This window comes from Syzygium oleosum, unplaced genomic scaffold (genome assembly GCF_021117445.2).
Source record: "Syzygium oleosum isolate NSW1041296 unplaced genomic scaffold, Sole_v2.1 Sole_v2.09, whole genome shotgun sequence".
In the NCBI taxonomy this organism is placed as follows: Eukaryota; Viridiplantae; Streptophyta; class Magnoliopsida; order Myrtales; family Myrtaceae; genus Syzygium; species Syzygium oleosum.
In genome coordinates, this window is record NW_026607493.1 from 10001447 (window position 1) to 10024229 (window position 22783).

The following is a 22783-nucleotide window of genomic DNA, read 5'->3' on the forward strand; positions in this document are numbered from 1 at the left end:
CCCGCCTCCACTGTCACCGGTGGAAGAAGAAAGGAAAAGAAAAAAAATATAAAAAACTTAAAAAATATTCGAAAAATGTTAAAAATATTAGGTTAATACGAAACTAATGCATAGGTTTGACATTCTATTTTTTTGACTAAAAACCCCAAAAATGTGACAAATTTACAAATATTTTTGACCACCAAACCAAGAGATATTTGAATTTCCCAACTAATTTTTAATATTATTTTATTTTTCAATTTTTTATTAATTTTTTTCTTTTTTTTTTTTTTTCTTAATATTCTTCATCTTCAACTTGGTCGCCGCGACGGCCTGGCGCGAGTCGGCTGGCGGACTCGCCCGCCGCCGCGGGAGGCGACCTCGGGCAGGGGAGACCTCGCCCGCGCGAGCTCGAACTCGCGGATCGCGAGGCGCGCCGCGAGGCTCGACCCGGCCTGGCGAGTGCGGCGGCGAGCCTCGCGATCCGGCGAGGCTTGACCTCGACGCCGCGAGTCGAGCCTCGCCACGCCGCGAGTCGAGCCTCACTGGGGCCCTCGGCTTGGAAGAAGGTTGAAGATGAAGAATATTAAGGAAAAAAAAAGAAAAAAATTAATAAAAATTCAAAAAATAATAATATTAAAAATTTAGAAAAAATATTAAAATAGTTGTAAATTTATAATTTAAAAAAAATAGTTTTGAAATTTCACTGATCAGGTTTTCATGATATTAACCCAAAATATTATTAAAAGTTGTCCACGTCATCGCCAGCAGTGCCACAACCATACCGAAAGGTTACCGTTTAACTTGAAAACACAATATCGCCAACCTTTGCATCTAAAGCTACTCAAGCAGTGAATCGAGCTCAACCACTTTAGATAAGTAAAACCGATAACTAGTATTAAATTCAGTCATCGGTGTTGTTGAAATATCCCACGCTTCTTGACAAAAAGATTTATACGCTCTTTATATATATATGTAATCCGAAAGCCAACTCACGTTTATGAACGTCTCCCCTCACCACAAAATCGCCAGAATAGTTTCCCTAGATCAACATTGCAATTCGACACAAGGGAATAAGCAAACTAGAGACGCGGGCAATAGAGACTAGACGCTTAAACAGAATGTACACATTCACAAGAGGCTGCCCTGTATTGCGGATTCATAATATGTCTTCTGTTAGGAATGATCAATCATTTCCAACAACCGTTCTGCATCCCACGGAGCACCAAACACAGAGGTGATGATAATGGCATATTTCATCCAAAAACAATGACAAAATACAAGAATATAGGCTCATCTGTCGCATCTAACTGAAGGACTCTAGTGGGGAATCGAACTCAACCACTTTAGGCCAGTATTAACAAGCACGGCTTCTCTAATGAACTGGTATAAGATTCAGTCGGGATTTCACAATTGGCAGGTTTATGTTTGTCTTCGGTAAGGTATGGTCAATCACTTCCAAAAACTAAGTGCTACATACACACCATGGAGCAGCAAATTGCCAAATACAGAGAACTGATAATAACGGCCTGTTTATCTTAAACAAATGGGACTTCTTTTCCTGGTCAAAGATTTTACAATTTAGCTGAACCAGCAGATAAAGCATGACTGATGAGCTCCCTTCTCAAGATCTTTCCTGCGGGATTCTTGGGGATGCTACTGATAAAAGTGACACGCCTTATCTTCTTGTATGGAGCAACCTGCAAATCCAGTTTCATGTCATCAGAGAAAAGAGTGGAGTTGTCTATGGGTCCGGACAGGGCTGAACACCCAGCAAATTTGATTGTGCTATTCATATGGGACAAGTCATCCGATCGAGCTATGTTACCTATGTAAGCTTTAGCAAGTGAAGCAAGGGTATAGTATGAAAGAACGCATCAATCTTGTTGGTAGATCTAGTAGCATTGACCACTCGCCGAAAAGTAATGTGACAAATTTGGGTTAAAGTGGAGGAAAAACAAAAACATTAGCAGCATGGAATAGAACTAGAGTTGGAGCAGAAGCTTTCTTAGGCGATATTAAAACTCGATTTCCTTATTGAGGTACTCGACCGATCGCCCCGCATGCTGTTAAGAACCAGGTGCCCAGCAAGTCAGTGATTGGGAATCAAATAGTGTCCCCTATGTAGAGAAAAATAGAGTCCTGGTTGTTCTCACTGCCAATGAATAGATGCCTCAGCATTTTCATTTAACATCCGCAGGACATCAACTCCTCTAATTCCCCGGGCAAATTTAGAAACTGAAGAAGCGTCTTCCAAAACAGATGAATCCAGGAGGACCATACCTGTTCAGCAATGAAATCCATGATTTCAGATTCTGCAACATATGCACCAGGCTTCCTCACCACAAAAGCCATTGGAACCTGCCCTGCCTCTTCATCAGGATACCTGATGCCAAGCAGTAGATTTGGATTAGTCTCGTTGGTTATTTACACAATGAGCCACTTAGCCGAAAAGAAAGCACATTTATGGATTTCACAACACACCAAAGTTTGACAAGTACATTTTAAGCAGATAAAGATTTGATTCAAAAGTAAATGTGGATCACAATAGGACATCTTCTGTCAATCATCATCTCGCACAATGGTAGGACACACTGGACCTTTTTAAACATTGACTCACCAATACTTTGCATGTCCTCCAAATAATAAAAAGATCAGTGAATGGTGAACAAAATTAAGATAGACAAACTTTGGCTCATGCAAACACAATTCATTTATGAAGGTCATAACACAAGCACTGGAGCGTACGGTATCACCGCGGCATCCGCAATTTGAGGATGAGATTGAAGTAAATGCTCCAATTCAGCAGGTGGGACCTGTAGGATGGGATGAGAATAAGATAACAAAATCTGACTAAGGAAAAATGGGAAACATCAGATTTCATCAGCAAAAGATTCCATATGACAGCAGCTACCTGATACGCCTTGTATTTTATTAATTCCTTCAGCCTATCTACAATGTAAAGGAACCCCTCCGAGTCAAAGTAACAAAGATCGCCAGTTTTTAGCCAACCGTCAGGGTCCAATGTCTCAGCCGTCGACTTGTCGTCTCCAACATAACCTACATGGAATCAGGAAAGATTCAGCACAACATCCGAGTTTCGCAAGTGATACATGAAGCTCAAAGTGGAGTTTTCAAGCAGTGAAAAGAGGAATCCTTATGTAGGTAGCAGCATAGTAATTGTCGATGTCAAGAAACCACGCAGTAAGCAAGTCAGTAATTCAATAGAAAGACAGGCATTTCCTAATTTGATGTGCTCGAACAAAATGTGCAACAGAACTCCAGACAGGTTTTCTTCACAGATTCCAGGAGGAAAGCAATCCAGGATGAGAGATTGTGGTATTACTATTGACCTTTCATGATGGCTGGGCCACGCAGCCACAATTCGCCTTTGCAGCCAGGAGGTAGAGCTTCTCCAGTAACAGGATCGACTATTTTGGCTTCCGTATTCTCGGAGAGGCGACCCACGGAGCCGTACTGCTTGGTCTCATCAGGCCCCATCATCTTACTTCCTAATAGGCTCTCTGTCAATGCATAACCCTGAATGATTCATTCAGACATGTCACAGTTGACAAAGCCATTAGTCGTTTACATCTATCAATCTTTCGCATCCATCAACTCAAAACTATGTGCGGTATCTACTTCCTAATATTCTCCAACTCTTCCGTGTCATCATCGTCCAAAATTGCTGTACGGGATTGTCATGGTATGCATGCAGCTCCTACCGGGGTAAGCTTACTGGTACGAAATTGAGATTCAGAGTGCAATTATATGTAGGTAATGCGCCTTTTGATTGATTCATTGATTTAGTATTTCTGATGCAACAATGTGTCTTAACTCCTAGACCCCGTCGTCGGGTACTTTGAAATTGAGCTCATATCATACAATTAATTATCCTTAAGCAGACGCAGTGCTCAAAACTCATTAGCATCCTAGGAAAAACTAGCAGCCTATGGAAGCAATAGTATCGTGTCGTAAAAATGTTCTTAAATGAATAAAGAATTCATGCCCGAGCATTTTGGAGTGTAAGTAATTGGTCCAGTAATAAACGATTTGGGGCTTAAGACTTTAGTTTGGCCTTTACCTCATCATTAGAAATACCAGTAATTTCTTACACATCCCACATGTATTGCATGTTTATCTCCCTTTGACTGTTTATATCTTGATTGAGATATTATCTTAGCGAAGTTTATCTTTTCGACGGGATTGAAACGGATTATTAAATATGCAAAAACTAACCGCCGTCACCTTGACATAGCATGAAACAGAGGAAAACAAAAGGATCGTGTTCTGTATGGATTACCAACGATGTCCAAAGCCGGCAGTTATTTCAGATCGATTTTCAGTTTTATCGGTGAATCGGCCATTTCTTTTTCGGGATTAAAATTAAGGGGTTAATTATCTTTTTGGCCAAACAAATTACAAAATATGAAAGCTAATGTTAGTTTTAATATCTTTAGCACTACTAGCATTTTACCTGCACCAGCTCCACGTTAGGGAATTTCTGCTGGAACCGCTCGGAAACCTCCTTCCCAAGCGGCGCTCCGCCACACAGGACGGTGCGGAGCGAGCTGAGGTCATACTTCCCGATCAGCTCCGACTTCACCAGCGTCAGCACGACCGGCGGCGACACCGGCAACGTGTCGACTCCATACTTCTCCACGGCCTTCAGCATGGCCTCGAGCTCGAACTTCCCCATCAAAACCGCCGTCGCCCCAATCCCAAACGCTCTCAATATCGCCACGAACCCGTACACGTGGAACAGGGGGAGCGGAATCAGCAAAACGGACTTCGGGCCGGGCTCGACGGACGCGTCTGGCTCGACTTGGCGAGCGCCCGCGATCCCTGCGATCATGTTTCCGTGGGTCATGAATACGCCCTTGACCCGGCCCGTCGTGCCCGAAGAGTAGAGAATCGTCGCGGGGTCCGCCTGTGCGACCCGGTTGACATTGCGGAGAATGGGATCGGTTTCCTTCGGGCCGTCCCGGGTGAAAACGGACTCGAACTCGGGCGAGTCGATGAGGATGGTGCCATGCCTGAGCGTCGGCAGCTTCCGAGCTGCTTGCGAGGTGGCGAAAGCGACGACGGGGTTGCTGAGCCCGACCAGGTGGCGGATCTCGGAGGCGGAGCTCAGGGGGTTCGCGGGGGACACGACGATGCCGAGAGAGAGGAGAGTGAAGTAGACGATGGGGACGTGGAGGGAAGGAGGCGGGAGGACGAGGGCGACGTCGTTCTTGGAGAGGGAAGGGAAGCGGGTCGCGAGGAAGGAAGAGAGAGCGCGGCACTGCGAGATGAAGCACGGGTAGTTGACCCGGCGGTCGGTGGCGGCGTCGATGAGGAAGGCGGAAGAGGAGGAGGAGGAGGGGAGGATGGAGAGGAGGAAGTCGGTGAGCGAAACGGGGAGGGAAGGAGGAGGGAGAGGGACGGAGGGCCTGAGGCTGCGGAAGGTCTTGGTTTTGGCGCAGAAGCCATTGGTGGGATCGACTTCTTTAGCGTGGTGACTAGCTTCAGCCATCGTGAAAAGATGAAGAAGAAGATGAAGAAGAAGGTGATGGGGACGACGACGAACACTCACTATTTTTCCTTTTTGTCAAACCTCAAAAGCACGAGATGACATGACATATGAACAAAATTACCAACAAGAATTACACTTTCCTTACGCTTACACTGTTCATGGCCGAGAAGCTGACGGGTGATGTTCATGCGCTCTCCCCAACAACACTTGGCATTGAAAGTGATGGCAAGCCTACGCACGTCAGACGTGCCTGTTCTCCTCCGGACCATGCGCCCATCCCGGGGGATTCTCGCTTTTGGGTCTGGATGATGAATCCTGTCATGGGAAGTGAAAGGAGATTGGGTAAAAACGATGAAAATTCAGAAAAAAAAATTTCCTTGCGTGGAGTTCAAAGTCATCATCAAGTCATGAGTAAAAGTCAAAAATTATGATTAGGGAAAAATACCTCAGATGGGCTATATCTGAGATAATGCCCTTTGACATCGACTATGAAGCTCGAGGTACTGTTTGAAACTAATGTTCGTAGGGTATTTTAGGCCAAGGACACCTCTTCGCGTTAGAAACATTTCATATCTTCTGTACATTATAACACGCTGCTTCTTTCTTTAATGGTCTAAAAGTTGGATCCACGTGAAGCACGACATTTCAGATTATGGGCCTGGCAATTTTTTAGCCGAAAACAAAAGGGAAAGAAAAGGATATTGCCTCAATCATAGACGTTCTATTAAACAATCAAGAGGACTATTAGGTTTGGAGTGCAGGAAAATTTGTTAAAAAAGAATAAATATTCAAGGCATGCAAGCACCATCTTAAGGATTATTCTGTCCCTCGAAATACAAAACTAGATACGTGAGACTCAAGTGGCTATAGTTTCAGGATACAACAGATGTTCATTTTTACTCTGCACAAAGTAATCGAGGGAATAGAAACAAAACAATGTAATATGTAAAACCAAGCAAATAAATGGAAAAAAAAGGAATTAATTTCTTATTTTTGATATATTTTGATTGTGATTTGAAGATTCTCTTTATAAGCTAATGAATAAAGGGTTAATAAATAAATAAATCAGGCGTTATAAATTCGTTATAAGACCGTTGCAAAATAATCATTTTTTAAAACTGTTACAAATTGACGACAGTCATCACTTTTGTCAAAACCGTTACAAAACAATTGCTTTAAGATTTTCAAAACTATTGAAATATTCAACAATTCCCCACATATTTCAAAAGTTTTGAAAAGTAAGGAAAGATATATGTTGGGTTAAACTTAATGAAATGCAATGCATTGGATATAGTGCCTTTTGGGCTACCAGATCTAGAAAAAATGAAATATAATTCATGAAATCATGGGTGAAGTTTAATACTTTTATGAAGAATTTCTTGTTTAAATTATAATTTTCACCAATCACATTACACCTCCATAAATTTGTTGTTCAACATGGTTGTGTGACAATAGGCCATGCACATGCCTAATTATTCGTAAGTGCTTTAGAGATTTTGCCAAAATTCTCATAGAGCGGCCCCACTCCACACTTATATAGGTGAGTATATTCTTCAGTTTAATACATCACCAATAATGGCTATGGAATTTATTAAGAGATTAGCTCAACTACTCTTTCATTGCAATCTTGCACTATTTTAATAGTGCATCACTAGATCAACACGCAACTTGTTATTACCCATATGAATCTAATTTATAGGCTCGCCAATCACATAAGTTGGGTTATCATCACTGTTGATTTTCCTCAACTACCTTAAGTCTCATTCCCCTCGATGTATAGTTAGAGGATCGGTCGAATTCACTTCTAACTTCATATAATTAATGGACATAATTTCATATTTAAGCAATTGCTTTATCACATCAGATCTCAACCGGATGTCTTTTTTTACTGTTGAAAGATTCATTTTTTGCAATGAAAAATATTTTCATCGTCTACGAAAAATATTAAGCATAAATTATTATCAATAATGAAATCATTTTTTGCTAGCTAATTATTTCAAATGATATAACCAATCATTTTTAGAAAAATATTTTCTAAATCGTTTATATTTTTGCAAAACAAACGGATCCCGAATATCTTAAGAGATCTGCTGATCTAATCATAGTATTCGTATCGCTAGAGTAAAAGCAAATCTCATCACTTCGAGTGGTCAAACATATTCCAAGATCCACCCACCACTTTAAGATCTATGGGCTTTTAATAACCTACGGTATAAAGAGAAGTGAATTATGGAGAGCTATCAAAGTTTTTGATTCAATTTTATATGAATAAGTACATTAAAAGTCTTAAAATTTATCATAAAAGTATAATTAGGTCCTAAAACTTTCAATTGTATTTTCTTGATAAACTTTAAGATTTTTATCGCACTTATCCCCAATTTTATAACAAGAGGAATTGAAAAGACACAAAGCCGTGAAGTGACATGACATCAAATTATAGATCTGGGGGCAAACCGTTTTAACAGAGGTAATAGTACAATATAGTGTCTTCTATAAGGTAGAATAGATACGATTGTCAAGAGATCAAACGTTGCCACTTGTACCAAGTACAGGAAAAAGCTTGTTCATGATAGAGCGCAACACCAGGCTGACGTCAACGTGGGACCACGAGAATCGATTTATCTGATTTCCTGTTAATTAATATCAATTAAATTAAGAATGCATTATTCAACCACTTTAGGCCCACCAGTAATGACAGGACCAGATAACCAGCCAACCACCAAACTATAATTGCTAGGGGAAAGTTTACACCATGAAACCACAGGAACTGCTTCCTGTCACATCTCCCCGCAAGCAATCAATCTTTGACGGATCGATTATCATGCACACCACTTTCGCAGATCCTAATATCTGATCTCCACTTAAGCCACAGCAGATAGGGTAGTCCCATGTGACGATATACCTATAATCATACCTGCCCTCCTGAACCATGCCGACAAAAACCATGCTTGGTGCACAACCATGCTGCAATTTTTCAGGGCAATGCAACGGCTCAAGGCTATATTATTGTGCATCCAAGTCCAGCAGGAGGTTAAATTTCCATGCAAGCATCACTAGCTGAAAGAAAAAAATCATCAATCACAACGCGAAAATATACAAATCGAGTCGCAATCACTCAAGACCTGCCAATTACGGTTTCGATAGCATGAAAGCAAACTTCTCAGGAACTCCTGCGAGGAAATCGCCACAAGACAAATGAAATGGGGAAAGAAAGACCCAACTTGCCGAGAGAGAGAGTCGAAGCGAAGGGCAGGAGCTTCTAGGCAGGAAGTTGTGCATATACCAATTGATGTGCCTAACGACTTTAGTATTTATCATGAAAAAATTTTAATTGATGAGCCTAGCAACTCGACTATATATTGTGAAATAACAGCTAGGTGGATATTGACATTAAGCATGACCTATATAATAAAACGATTCACATCGTTAAATTTATTTATTTTTATATCAATTTTAATACATTCGATATTGTTCAATTATTAAATCCTTCTTTTGATGCATTTCAGACATTGGATCAAGGGAGAAAAATTCAACGATAGTGCTCCATATAAGTCTTGTAGCTAATCTATATAAGGTGACTGATAAGATAGGTTTTGTATGCATTCATACCTTATGAATTTTTCATCCAAAAACAATGATTGGAGCACCAAACACAGAGGTGATGATAATGCCATATTTCATCCAAAAACAATTAGAAAACGCAATAATAGGGTCAATCTTCGCATCTAATCGAAAGGCTCGGATGGAGAATCGAACTCGACCACTTTAGGCAAGTATTAACAACCACGGCTTCCCTAAAGAACTGGCATAAAATTCAGTCGGGAGCAGACAATTCGCAGGTTCATGTTGGTCTTCAGTAAGGAATGGTCAATCACTTCCAAAAACAAGTACGACATGCATACCGTGGAGCAGCAAATTGCCAAATACAGAGGAGAACTGATAATAATGGCCTGTTTAATTTTTAAAAAAAATTTATACTTCTTTTCCTGGTCAAAGATTTTACAGTTTTGCTGAACCAGCAGATAAAGCATGACTGATGAGCTCCCTTCTCAAGATTTTTCCTGCGGGATTCTTGGGGATCCTACTGATAAAAGCAACACGCCTTATCTTCTTGTATGGAGCGACCTGCAAATCGAGTTTCATGTAATCAAAGAAAAGAGTAGAGTTGTCTATAGTTTCGGACTGGGCTGAACACCGACATGTGCTATTCAAACGGAACAAGTCATCTGATCGAGCTATGTTATCTGAGTAAGCTTTAGCAAGTCGAGCAAAGGTAGTACGAAAGACCAAGTCAATCTTGTTGGATGGATCTAGTAGCATTTACTGCCCGCCGAGAAGTTATGTGACAAACTGTGGGTTAAAGGGGAGGAAGAAAAAAACATTGGTAGCATGGAGTAGAACTAAAGTTGGAGCAGAAGCTTTCTTAGGAGATATTAAAACTCGATTTCCTTATCGGGGTACTCAAACGATCTCTCGCATGCTCTTAAGAACACCAGTTGCCAAACAAGTCAGTGATTGGGAATCAAATAGCGTCCACTATGAGATCCAGAAAAATAGTCCTAGTTGTTCTCACTGCCAATGAATAGATGCGTCAGCGTTTGACATCTTCAAGACATCAACTCCTCTCCTTCCCCAGGAAAATCTAAAAATTGAAGAAGCGTCTTCTAAAACAGATGAATCCAGGAGGACCATACCTGTTCAGCAATGAACTCCATGATTTCAGATTCTGCAACATATGCACCAGGCTTCCTCACCACAAAAGCCATTGGAACCTGCCCTGCCTCTTCATCAGGATACCTGATTCCAAGCAATACACTTGGATTAGTCTCGTTGGTTACTTGCGCAATGAGCCACTTAGCCGAAAAGAAAGCACATTTATGGATCTCACAACACACCAAAGTTTGACAAGTACATTTTAAGCAGATAAAGATTTGCTTCAAAAGTAAATGTAGACACAATAAGACATCTTCTGGCAATCATCGTTTCGCACAATGGTAGGATTACTCTCGACCTTTTGAACATCGACTAACCAATACTTTGCATGTCCTCCAAGTAATCTAAAGATCAGTGAATGGTGAATAAAAATAAGACAGAGAAACTTTGGCTCAGCCAAACTCAATGCTTCTATGAAGGTCATAACACAATCACTGGAGCTTACGGTATCACTGCAGCTTCCGCAATTTGAGGATGAGATTGAAGTACATGCTCCAATTCAGCAGGTGGGACCTGCTGGATGGGATGAGAATGAGATAACAAAAAAATGGGAAGCATCAGATTTCATCAGCAAAAGATTCCTTATGACCGCAGCTACCTGATACGCTTTGTATTTTATCAATTCCTTTAGCCTATCCACAATGTAGAGGAACCCCTCTGAGTCAAAGTAACAAAGATCGCCAGTTTTTAGCCAACCGTCAGGATCCAATGTCTCAGCCGTTGCCTTGTCATCTCCAACATAACCTACATGGAATCAAAAAAAAATTCAGAACAACATCCGAGTTTTGCAAGTGATACGTGAAGCTCAAAGAGGAGTTTTCAAGCAGTGAAATGAGGAATCCTTGTGCAGGAAGCAGCATAGTAACTGTCGATGTCTGAAGAAACCGGGATATCGAATTTTGCACGGCAATTTTTTGTAAGCAAGTCAGTATTTCAATAGAAAGACGGGCGTTTCCTAACTTGATGTGCTCAAACAAAAAGTGCAATGGAACTCCAGACAGGTTTTCTTCACAGATTCCAGGAGGAAAGCAATCCAGGATGAGAGGTTGTGGTATTACTATTGACCTTTCATGATGGCTGGGCCACGCATCCACAATTCGCCTTTGCAGCCTGGAGGTAGAGCTTCTCCAGTAAAAGGATCCATTATTTTGGCTTCCATATCCTCGGAGAGGCGACCCACGGAGCCATATTGCTTGGTCTCATCAGGCCCCATCATCCTACTTCCTAATAGGCTCTCTGTCATTGAATAACCCTGAAAAATTTATTCGGACATTTCACAGTTGACAAAGCCATTAGTCATTTACATCTATTGATCTTTCGCATCCATCAACTCAAAACTAAGTGCAGTATTTGCTTCCTCATATTCTCGGTTCTCCAACTCTTCCGTGTCGTCTCCCAAAGTTGCAGTACGGCACTGTCATGGTACGCACGCAATACCTACCGGGGTAAGCTTACTAGTACAAAGTTAAGTTTCAGAGTGTACATTTGTACGTAATGCACCTTCCGATTGATCCTTGATTTAGTGTTTCTGATTCAAGAATGTGTCTAACCCCTAGACAACGTTGTCGGGTAACATGAAATTGATCTCATATAACACAATCAGTTGTCTATAAGCAGACACAGTGCTCATCCTAGGAAAACACTAGCCGCCAATGGAAGCAATAGTGTCGTGTAGTAAGAATGTCCTACTAATAAAGAAATCATGCCCAAGCATTTTGGCATTTGAGTAATTGGTCCAGTGGTAAACGATTTGGGGTTTAAGACATTAGTTCGGTTTTTACCTGGTCATTATAAGCACCAGTAATTTCTCGCAGATTTCACGAACTTTGGCTTAAGAAAGTTTACCTTTGGACTGGATTGAAACGGATTAAACATGCAAAAACTAACCACTATCACCTTGACATAAAATGAAACAGAGGAAAACAAAAGGATCGTGTTCTGTAGGGATGATCAACGATGTCCAAAGCCGGCCGTTATTTCAGGCTGGTTTTTAGTTCTATTTGAGAATCGGCCATCTTTAGACTACTAGCATTTTACCTGCACCAGCTCCAAGTTCGGGAATTTCTGATGGAACCGCTCAGAAACCTCCTTCCCAAGCGGCGCTCCGCCACACACGACGGTGTGGAGCGAGCTGAGGTCATACTTCTCAGTAACCTCGGACTTCACCAGCGCGAGGACGACCGGCGGCGACACCGGCAACGTGTCGACTCCATACTTCTCCACGGCCTTCAGCATGGCCTGGAGCTCAAACTTACCCATCAAAACCACCGTCGCCCCCAACCCAAACGCTCTCAATATCGCCATGAACCCGTACACGTGGAACAGGGGAAGCGGAAAGAGCAGAACGGAGTTCGGGCCAGCCTCGGCTGGGCGAGGGCTGGCGAGCCCCGCGATCATGTTTCGGTGGGTCATGAGTACGCCCTTGACCCGGCCCGTCGTGCCCGAAGAGTAGAGAATCGTCGCGGGGTCCGCCTGTGTGACCCGGTTGACATTGCGGAGAATGGGATCGGTTTCCTTCGGGCCGTCCCGGGTGAAAACGGACTCGAACTCGGGCGAGTCGAGGAGGATGGTGCCATGCCTGAGCGTCGGCAGCTTCCGAGCTGCTTGCGAGGTGGCGAAAGCGACGACGGGGTTGCTGAGCCCGACCAGGTGGCGGATCTCGGAGGCGGAGCTCAGGGGGTTCGCGGGGGACACGACGATGCCGAGAGAGAGGAGAGTGAAGTAGACGACGGGGACGTGGAGGGAAGGAGGCGGGAGGACGAGGGCGACGTCGTTCTTGGAGAGGGAAGGGAAGCGGGTCGCGAGGAAGGAAGAGAGAGCGCGGCATTGCGAGATGAAGCACGGGGGGGTGACCCGGCGGTCGGTGGCGGCGTCGACGAGGAAGGCGGAGGAGGAGGAGGAGGAGGAGGAGGAGGAGGGGAGGATGGAGAGGAGGAAGTCGGTGAGCGAAACGGGGAGGGAAGGAGGAGGGAGAGGGAGGGATGGCCTGAGGCTGCGGAAGGTCTTGGTTTTGGCGCAGAAGCCATTGGTGGGATCGACTTCTTTAGCGTGGTGACTAGCTTCAGCCATCGTGAAAAGATGAAGATGAAGATGAAGAACAAGAAGATGAAGCCGACGACGGACTAATTTCCTAGTAGTCCTCTCGATTGTACACAATCGAGAGGACTATTAGGTTTGGAGGACATGGAGTACGTTTCTTCTTACTCCGCCGGACAGACTCCCTATTCACGTGAAGTACGACCTTCTTTTAAGGATGAGCATGATTTTAAGATAGAACATGAAACTTGAGAACGAAGAAGAAGAAGATGAAGACGACGACGGACTAATTTCCTAATAGTCCTCTCGATTAAACACAATCAAGAGGACTATTAGGTTTGGAGGACATGGAGTACGTTTCTTCTTACTCCGCCGGACAGACTCCCCATTCACGTGAAGCACGACCTTCTTTTAAGGATGAGCATGGTTTTAAGATAGAACATGAAACTTGAGAACGAAGAAGAAGAAGATGAAGACCACGACGGACTAATTTCCTAATAGTCCTCTCGATTGTAGATGAAGCCGACGACGGACTAATTTCCTAGTAGTCCTCTCGATTAAACACAATCGAGAGGACTATTAGGTTTGGAGGACATGGAGTACGTTTCTTCTTACTCCGCCGGACAGACTCCCCATTCACGTGAAGCACGACCTTCTTTTAAGGATGAGCATGGTTTTAAGATAGAACATGAAACTTGAGAACGAAGAAGAAGAAGATGAAGACCACGACGGACTAATTTCCTAATAGTCCTCTCGATTGTAGATGAAGACTACGACGGACTAATTTCTAGTAGTCCTCTCGATTAAACACAATCGAGAGGACTATTAGGTTTGGAGGACATGAAATACGTTTCTTCTTACTCCGCGGATAGACTCCCATTCACGTGAAGTACAACCTTCTTTAAGGATGAGCATGGTTTTAAGATAGAACATGAAACTTGAGAACGAAGAAGAAGAAGATGAAGACCACGACGGACTAATTTCCTAATAGTCCTCTCGATTGTCGAACTAATTTCCTAATAGTCCTCTCGATTGTAGATGAAGACGACGACGGATCGACTAATTTCCTAATAGTCCTCTCGATTATATACAATCGAGACGACTATTAGGTTTGGAGGACATGGAGTACGTTTCTTCTTACTCCGCTGGACAGACTCCTCATCCACGTGAAGCATGACCTTCTTTTAAGGGTGAGCATGGTTCTAAGATAGAACATGAAACTTGAGAACTTGATCGGTGGGAAGCTATAGGTTCCAAGTTCCAAAATATGCAGGGTAGATTTCAGGTTTCAAAAATTGGGAAACCTGTTTCGATGAGTCGATTCCAGGTTTTAGGTAGGTGGAACCTGAAACCTAAACAAGTTTTTTGTGTTTTTTCTTAGTCTATGTCTTCACGTGATACTGCGGTGTTTCATGGCGTTCGATGATGAGTGTATAATCTAGAACCACTAGTTTGAGCTTTCATTTTATAACTTTTTAATGTTTTATATTTTTCGTGTGTCTAAATATAAGTTGTGGTCAATGGATCCTAATAGCAAGTGGTACTCATTAAAGGTAATGATTCACTGCAATTGTCAATTAATAATACAAGTGAAACCTAGGTAGACCCTGGAGCCTATAATAGAGTAGGTTCCAAGTTCTCATGGGTATGTTCCAGGTTCCAGGTAGAATTTGTACGGAATATGGAACCGCTCGCCCCTAGTATTGATTCATGCAATGACTTATCATTTTGATTGTATTTGTTTGAACTACAATGTCAGGAAAACTAGTCTTTTGTATTCTCTTTGGTGAATGACAAGCTTGTTAATTTTCGTTGCGTTTATTTTCGTTTTGTTTAACTAAAAATTAAATTAAAAAAGAAGAACCTGTTAGACCCTAGAACCTACCTGGAACCTGTGACAGGGTAGATTCCAGGTTCCAGATTCCGATTGGTAGGTTCCAGGTCTCAAAAAATGGGAAACCTGTACCCGAAGGTAGGTTCCGGGTTCCATGTGAAACCTGTAAGGAACCTGAAACCGCTCACCCCCTACCTTCTGTAGTTTACTCAACAGCTCCTCTAGTAGTACCCCCAATGTGCATAGGATCGATATATAACGTAAGGAAACGAGGAGTTCAAGAAAAGCTTTAGATCAATAACTTAAAAGGGAAAATATCACCAAAAACTCTAAACTATGCCACTTGTGACAAATTTACCCTGAACTTTTTTTTACGACATGAAAAACCCCAAACTATATCACTTATGACACATTTACCCCACAATACTTTTCCCAAGGGCATTTTCGTCTTTTTCCTTTTTTTGTTTTCTTTTTTCTTTTTTTTTTCTTTCTTCTCTCTTCCCTCCGCCGGCCATGGCGGAGGGAAGCCAGCGAGGGCGGCCCTCGCTGGGGTTGGGTTTGGGCGAGGGCTACCCTCGTCGGATCTGGCAAGGGAGACCCTCGCCGGTGTCGGGCTAGGGTCACCCTCGCCAAAGTCCGGCAAGGGCTGCCCTCGCCCACCCTCGCCGGCTTCCCTCCGCCATGGCCGGCGGAGGGAAGAGAGAAGAAAAAAAAAGGAAAAAAAAAACAGAAAAAGGAAAAAGACGAAAATACCATTGGGCAAAAGTATTGTGAGGTAAATGTGTCACAAGTAGCATAATTTGAGGTTTTTCGTGTCATAAAAAAAAATTCAGGATAAATTTATCACAAGTGACATAGTTTGAGGTTTTTGGTGGTGTTTTCCCAACTTAAAACCAATAACCCGAATCGAATCGAATGCTATCTTCAAGTTTGGTAAATTGATTGCTCGATTAATTTGGTTTTGATTTGACTCACCTCAATCGAAACCAACGATATGCGTCTCCGAATTATTTGCCTTACATCAATGCACTTACATATTCACTTGCTCAGATTAAACAAGAATTGATGGGTGAAGATTTCGAAGCCCATACTCGATACATCAAATTTTATTCGAATAGGGAACAAGAGAACGTTCTTTAACTTAAGATTGGAATCAGACCTAAACCCAATCGAACAGATTTGCTCTTAACCTGAAGTTTCGTCGAGCCGATTCGTTTAATCAGTTCAAAATCATCTCCAGAAGCCAATTCAAATGCATTACAGGCGTAAATCTGTGAAAATTCAAGCACTGCTCAGTGCTCACCTATCCACAGGATTACTTGAATCCTGATGCGATAGCACCGGCCACATCCTACTACAATGAAACCGGCGCTTGAACTAAACATAGAGAACAAGATGACTAGACCGACATGAATGTGGGACCACGAGAATCGACTTATTTGATCTCCTGTTAATAGATATACATCAAATAACTTTGTTCACCTCTCGTGGAACATAAGCATGCATTGTTTAATCATCTCCAAGCCCCACCAGTTATGATGGGGACCAGATATAACCCAGCCAACCACCAAATTAAAATTGCTAAGAGGAAAGTTTCCACCATGAAACCACATGAACTGCCTCCTGTCCCATCTCCTCACAAACAATTAATCTTAGGATATGTGCATTAAAAATCTCAAAATTTACCACAAAAGTACAATTGAGTTCTAAAACTTTCAAAAAATATAATCAAATCCTAAAACTTGTAACGAAAGTGCAATTGAGTCCTTAAACCTTTAAAAAAATATTATTAAATCCTAAAACTTATCAAATTGGTACAATTAAGTCATCTCATAGATTGCACATTTTGAAAGTTACAAAACTCGATTGCACTTTCATGATAAGTTTTAGAATTTGATTGTACTTTTTGAAAATTTTAGGACTTAATTACACTTTCGTGATAAGTTTTAAGACTTGATTGCATTTTTTTAAAAGTTTTAAGACTCAAATGCACCTTCGTGATAAGTTTTAGGGCTTTTAGTGCACTTATCCCATTAATCTTCGACTGATGGATTATCATGCACAACACTTTCATAAATCCTGATATCTGATCTCCACTTAAACCACAGCGGACAGGGTAGTCCTATGTGCCGATACCTATAATCATACCTGTCCTCCTGAACCATGCCGACCAATACCATGCCTAATGCACAACCATATTGCAATTTTTCAGGGCAATGCGACGGTTCGAGTCGTATTATTGTGCATCCAAGTCCAACAGGAGATCAAGTTTCCATGCAAGCATCACTTGCTGAAAGTAAATCGTCAATTACAACGCGAAAATATACATATCAAGTTGCGATCACTAAAGACCAGCAAATTACTGTTTAGATAGCATGAAAGCAAGCTTCTCAGTAACGAAATTGCCATAAGACCAACGAAATGGGGAAAGAAAGACCCAGCAACATATTATTGCGACGAGGCTTCGTCTTTCTTTTGGGACAAGTACCTATAACAAAGAAAATAGCAAGTCACGCAATGTTTACCTGTTTATGCATCTCCCAGTCAAAGCCACGACGCAACTAAAGTCAAATGATACAAATCAAACCTAATAAGCTAAACAGATCTATATGTGCATACTTGAGGTGACAGGTGGAGAGTGTATTAAACCAGTGTTGCAATAGGAACTTACCCCTGAGCCCTTGCCCAGCGTGATAGTTGATAGAGCTGGACAGATTCATTTGAGACATGGCATGCAAGAAGTAGGTAGTTCCGCGGCTGCACCATCCACGCAAACCTCATAAACAGTGCAGAATATATACACATGGCTGCAATCAAGACACAAAGGTGAACACAGAGTCTGGCTGGACATGATAAGAAGATAATAACATTGATTACTTTTTTTGGAGCGGAAATTGTTAACCTGCTGTCATGTTGCCAGATATCATCTCTGGCGGTTTCTGCATGTCAACCAATCCCTATTGGAAGCAACAAATAAGTTAAACATTAGTGAAATAGCTGAAGATCCAGGCTTTAGGATGTTTCACTAGTGACATGTGACCGCATGTGGAAATAGAAATTATGGAGCAGAAGCATACAGCAGCCACGAATCCCCAGTTTGCAACTGGTCCCCAGAAATGAGTAGTTTTGGGGCCAACAGGACTGTTCAAGAAAGCTCGGAAAGAAGCCATTTATAGCAGGTAATTCCTGCAGAAAACTCACACTGGACATATCAGAAGCTTGCCTCCCAATAATATGTAGAGGTAAATCTCATGCAAACTTGGAGAATGGTCAACCACAAATCGGGGAACAGTTTTCTTGCAAGAAATAGGTTAAATTTCTGAATGACAGGAGATAGCCATGGATCTAGAAGCAGTCTGTTCTGTGCAAATCACCATCTATTGCTCACTGGGTGCTTATACTAGGTAGAACTATGGCAACCTGAGTGTGCAAAAGCCCACTATATTCTCGATTAAGTTCAAATAAAAGCTACAACAATGGCCACACCAGACAGACAGCAATATCATGAACAATCTAACCTCTTACAAAGGCAATAACTAGCAAGGACTAAGGGCAAGCATAGATACTGGCCCAAAAGATAAAGAGAGAGAGGGGGAGGGGGGGACAAGCTAATTGTTCAAAAAATGTCGATTCACTAGCCTTTCCTGCGCATTGTTGAGTTGAGCTGTAACACCCAAAACCCCATGATAACGCTATGTGCAAATGCCAAGGGGCTACTATAAACCAGCGGAGCGAATACATAAAAGTATAATTTTATTGAAAAGCAGACAGAGTCCCCCCTACATAGCTGATATATCAATCAACCTGTAAAGGAAAATCCTAATTTTTCTCATAGCATGCATATATAATAGGTACACAGCAGGCCATTTCAAAAACAGATCCAAGGCTTGGGTCAAACTTGGCTGATGTACAAGTCTCAACAATAGAAAAGCCTGGGAGGCACACAATCGGCTGATCAATAACGTAACTTTAACATATTTACAGGACATGAACATGGAGGCTCACTGTTGGCCATGATGGAACTAGTGATATTTGTACGACAAAACAGGGACTATTGGCCCACGTAGACCACAAATCAATTCTATACATAAATTGGCAAGGGGACACGCTAAGTATTTGTTGATCAACTCTAACTCCAACTAAATCCACTTTGACTTCTAGTGCCTGAGAATTTCCCAATAAACTCTCCAGAAGTGACGAAGACACCCTCTAAGCTAAAACTGAAAATGTTAAATAAGGGGTGAGCAGCACCACTTCAATCAGTGAAATTTCAAGGTCTGAAAGAGATAACTTGATATAAGTAGTCACCTTCACAATTGACGCAAGGTACACGTGTATCAAACATGCAGATGAAATGAGTTTCACATGAATGCTACAAACAACACATTAATCAAATGAAGCACACAAAAGTGGGTTTGTATAGAAAATTTTAGGGTCTGGCTAGAGACTCATCCTGAGAGCAGAGTATTGCTCTCATGACTATTGAGAACGAATCAAATCAGATGGTTCTATTCCTCAATCGTTTTGACTTGCTCCTACGGAACCAAGGTCAAAAATTGAGAAAAAATCAGTCATTCACAACCATTGATGAAGGATTCCTCGAAAGAGTGGCACTTATCCACTTAGCCACAACTTCTTAGATTCCACGATCAACAGGTGTTGATATAAAGGACTGAAGTCCGGTCATATAACATATAACACAGGTTCCCATTAAATCACATAGAAAGTCGTTTTAACGACCTCGCTCGTGAGAGCGGCAAATAAGAACAACAACGAGGTAATAGCTAAAACCCACATAGACCAATTAGCACACAATGTGATTCGCATCAATCCACATGAGCATATACCATCAGCCATAGTCATATCGCCACAATTCATCAAACACGTGTAATGCGATATACTCACTGATCATATATTACATGTAGCGCACATTCACTTGAGGAGAGACACAATTCACCATAGTAATATTTAACACCAACACTCAATCACTCGAGTGCTAGGGGGATCAAACAATTTCACACCAAGAGAGTTAACTCACACAAGGTCCAAGAACTTGATTTCAAGACGGCCCAGCAAATATTCCCTTAATCCAAGTCACCTAAAATCACCATTTTAATCATCCATCGTCAACCAATAACTTCTTTCTTTCTTAACTACATTTAGATACTTAAATTTAGCCTCTCTTTTTTTCATGGATTAAGTACCAAATCCACACGTAAAGGCCTCAGTCCAGCTTCGGACGGACTGCATATCATTTTAATTCTTCAAACTTCTCGACTCAAAACTCACTACCTTGAACCCTAATCACCAAATTACTTCGACAACTTATAGGGGTGAAAGTTGAGTGCATTTTCCATTCAAAATGAAGCTTCAGAAGTCTATTTCCAGCACTCAAAGTTCACGACCAAGTTGGTCCAGTTGCTGCCCAGCTTTTCCTTTCTTTTCTGTTCATAATTTTCCTTCATTTTTAGCACATCAAGCTTACAAAAAAAACTCACCAACAGTTACAGCATCAGACCACTTAGTGATATGACTTACTTACTTATTTCAAGTCTTACGGAAAACGAAGCACAAAAGTTTACCCTTAAAGCTGGACAACCTAAACCAAAATCATCCGTCCAAATAATCAACCAAAAACTCTACCCGCTCGACAGCAAGATCGCTACTTTAGCCCATCTAACAAAAAACCCTTTGAAACCAAGCTCAATGAAATCAGGGTTCAAATCATCTTGCCCAATCCAAGCTTCTCCTTTTACACCTTAAAATCCCAATGCAACCATCAAATCACAGAAGCAAAAAAAACCAAAATTTAGCACAAAATCTACAAGGGCTCCATGAAATCCGCAAAAAAGAAAAGAGTTCGGAAGAGGATGGCACTTGCTGAGCATTACCTCAGAGAAGATATTCTTCCGATATAATGCTTAATCACAGATTCCGTATCAACAACCTTCAATTTGTCACCAGTTGTGCAAGATTCGCGCTTGAAATCTCGAAGGAAGGCCTCTCTCCCCTGTTTCTCTTTCTTTGACTCTGCTGGTCTGACTGTATATCCCCTCCCTCTCCCGTAACTGCGGATCCGTATTTAAAATACGCTTTTCTAAAAATTATCGCTTCAAATAATTAACTAATAAAAAATATTTTATTTATCGAAAATAATTTATATCTAAATATTTTCATGAACGGTAAAAATATGTTTTGGTTTATTCATTCTTGTAAGCGATATGATCAATCATTTTCGGGAAAATATTTTCCGAACCATTTATACTTTGCTATACAAACGAAGCCTTCATTTCTTCGTTATTTTCTTTAAAGTCGAGGTTTCACTTACTTTATACCATCAGATAATCTAATAAACATACTTAAACTTGGTTATATTTCGATGTGTTCAAATAATTTCGGCTTAAAGCCACTATGCCACACTAAATCTCCATTATCAATAATCGAGCGAGTTTCATCAATCCTCGATGGCATTCATTCGCAATTAATCTAACATGTCACTTATTGTGAATTTTAAGATGCTAGATGAATAGCGAAAATTTCCCCATCAACTCCACCTTCATTAATGTGAAGCTTTTGGCAAATTATTCATTTTCAGAATGCAGCAGATTCATAGGCCCAACAAGGTCTACAAATGATTCATTTTTCGTTTCAGTGTTCCATATGTCATGTTTACAAGCCCAAACAAAATAATTTAGAGTCCGTTTGGATTGACTTTTATCTTTTTAGTTTTTTTTAATCTGATTTTTGCGATATACGCATTTAACTTCAACGTACAAATATTAACAGGTAAATTCACATATATTGGCCGGTAAACAAAAAGAAAATTACTTTTTTTACTTTTGCTACATATCAAACAAAGCTTTTTTCGGTTTAAATAATACGTAGTTCTTAATAACTGGGTTTCCTTCGAGAATGCTTTTGCTATGCAACCATCTATATTCGGATTGGATATTAGAAGGCTACTAGAGAGTTGGGTTGGGAGAGGGAGTAACAGGATTTGGTTTGGAGAGTCTGTTTGAGATGTAAGGGTACGATTCAAGTAGAGTTGTAAGATGAACGAGCTTTTACCATGTTAGGAGCGTTGGGTTTGAAGTTGGTTATTGCCCTCTTCTCGTTCCTGCCTTCAAAAGGAGATTGCCTTGGGGCATTCAGTAACTCACCGGCCCCAACTTTCTCTTTTTAAATGCTTCATTGATCATGCCGTCTTCATCACCATCAACAACAATGGCCCTTCTACTCGCTTTCTACTTCCTCGTTTCGCTTGTTTTGGAGGCGGCCGATGGTTGGTTGCCTTTGGTCTCTCTTTCTCCTTTTCTTTTGAGTGCATCTCTTTATGAATTCTAGCATGGGACATATCAGATACTCAAGTTTAGAGGATAATCTCTGAGAAGATTTTCTGCATGTATAATGCATGGCTTACTTTTGTGATTGACCCAAACGCATGTTTATGTTTATTAATAGCAATACAGGAGAAAGAATGGTCTAAACGTCCTCATTATGTCCTTAATCCTTTCGGAAACTACTTGATCTTTTCTTTTAGTATCTTGTGCAAGAATATTCTAACCAGCAGTTCAACGATGTTTTTGCTACAAATCAAACAAAGCTTTTTTCGGTTTAAATAATACGTAGTTCTTACAAATTTTTTTTATGTCGTCAATGGGTTTCCTTGGAGAATGTTTTTTGCTATGCGAGGCCCTATTGTTAGA

General features: G+C 41.3%; 2 protein-coding genes across 4 annotated transcripts; both read right to left on the reverse strand.

Annotated features, from left to right (window-relative positions):
• Window positions 1-1217: 1217 nt before the first annotated feature.
• Window positions 1218-13329, reverse strand: LOC115662158 (uncharacterized). Its single transcript, XM_056314743.1, has 13 exons — window positions 12245-13329; window positions 11273-11459; window positions 10806-10951; window positions 10653-10720; window positions 10189-10291; window positions 9498-9619; window positions 5616-5809; window positions 4457-5562; window positions 3333-3519; window positions 2894-3039; window positions 2728-2795; window positions 2263-2365; window positions 1218-1679 (listed from the first exon to the last, which is right to left on the reverse strand). Exons 1-13 carry the CDS (start codon window positions 13274-13276, stop codon window positions 1554-1556), a joined length of 3588 nt encoding a protein of 1195 aa, XP_056170718.1. The 5' UTR covers window positions 13277-13329; the 3' UTR covers window positions 1218-1553.
• Window positions 13330-17281: 3952 nt separating this feature from the next.
• On the reverse strand, window positions 17282-21141 carry LOC115662488 (mitochondrial pyruvate carrier 1). Of its 3 annotated transcripts, none has more exons than XM_030584639.2 (5): window positions 20969-21141; window positions 18155-18263; window positions 17980-18034; window positions 17749-17884; window positions 17282-17565 (listed from the first exon to the last, which is right to left on the reverse strand). In XM_030584639.2, exons 2-5 carry the CDS (start codon window positions 18245-18247, stop codon window positions 17526-17528), a joined length of 324 nt encoding a protein of 107 aa, XP_030440499.1. In that variant the 5' UTR covers window positions 18248-18263; window positions 20969-21141; the 3' UTR covers window positions 17282-17525. The 3 variants fall into 3 exon arrangements, with proteins under 3 accessions (XP_030440499.1, XP_056170468.1, XP_056170469.1); XM_056314493.1 differs by having other exon boundaries at window positions 18155-18279; XM_056314494.1 differs by lacking the exon at window positions 20969-21141 and adding an exon at window positions 20116-20160.
• Window positions 21142-22783: the final 1642 nt, after the last annotated feature.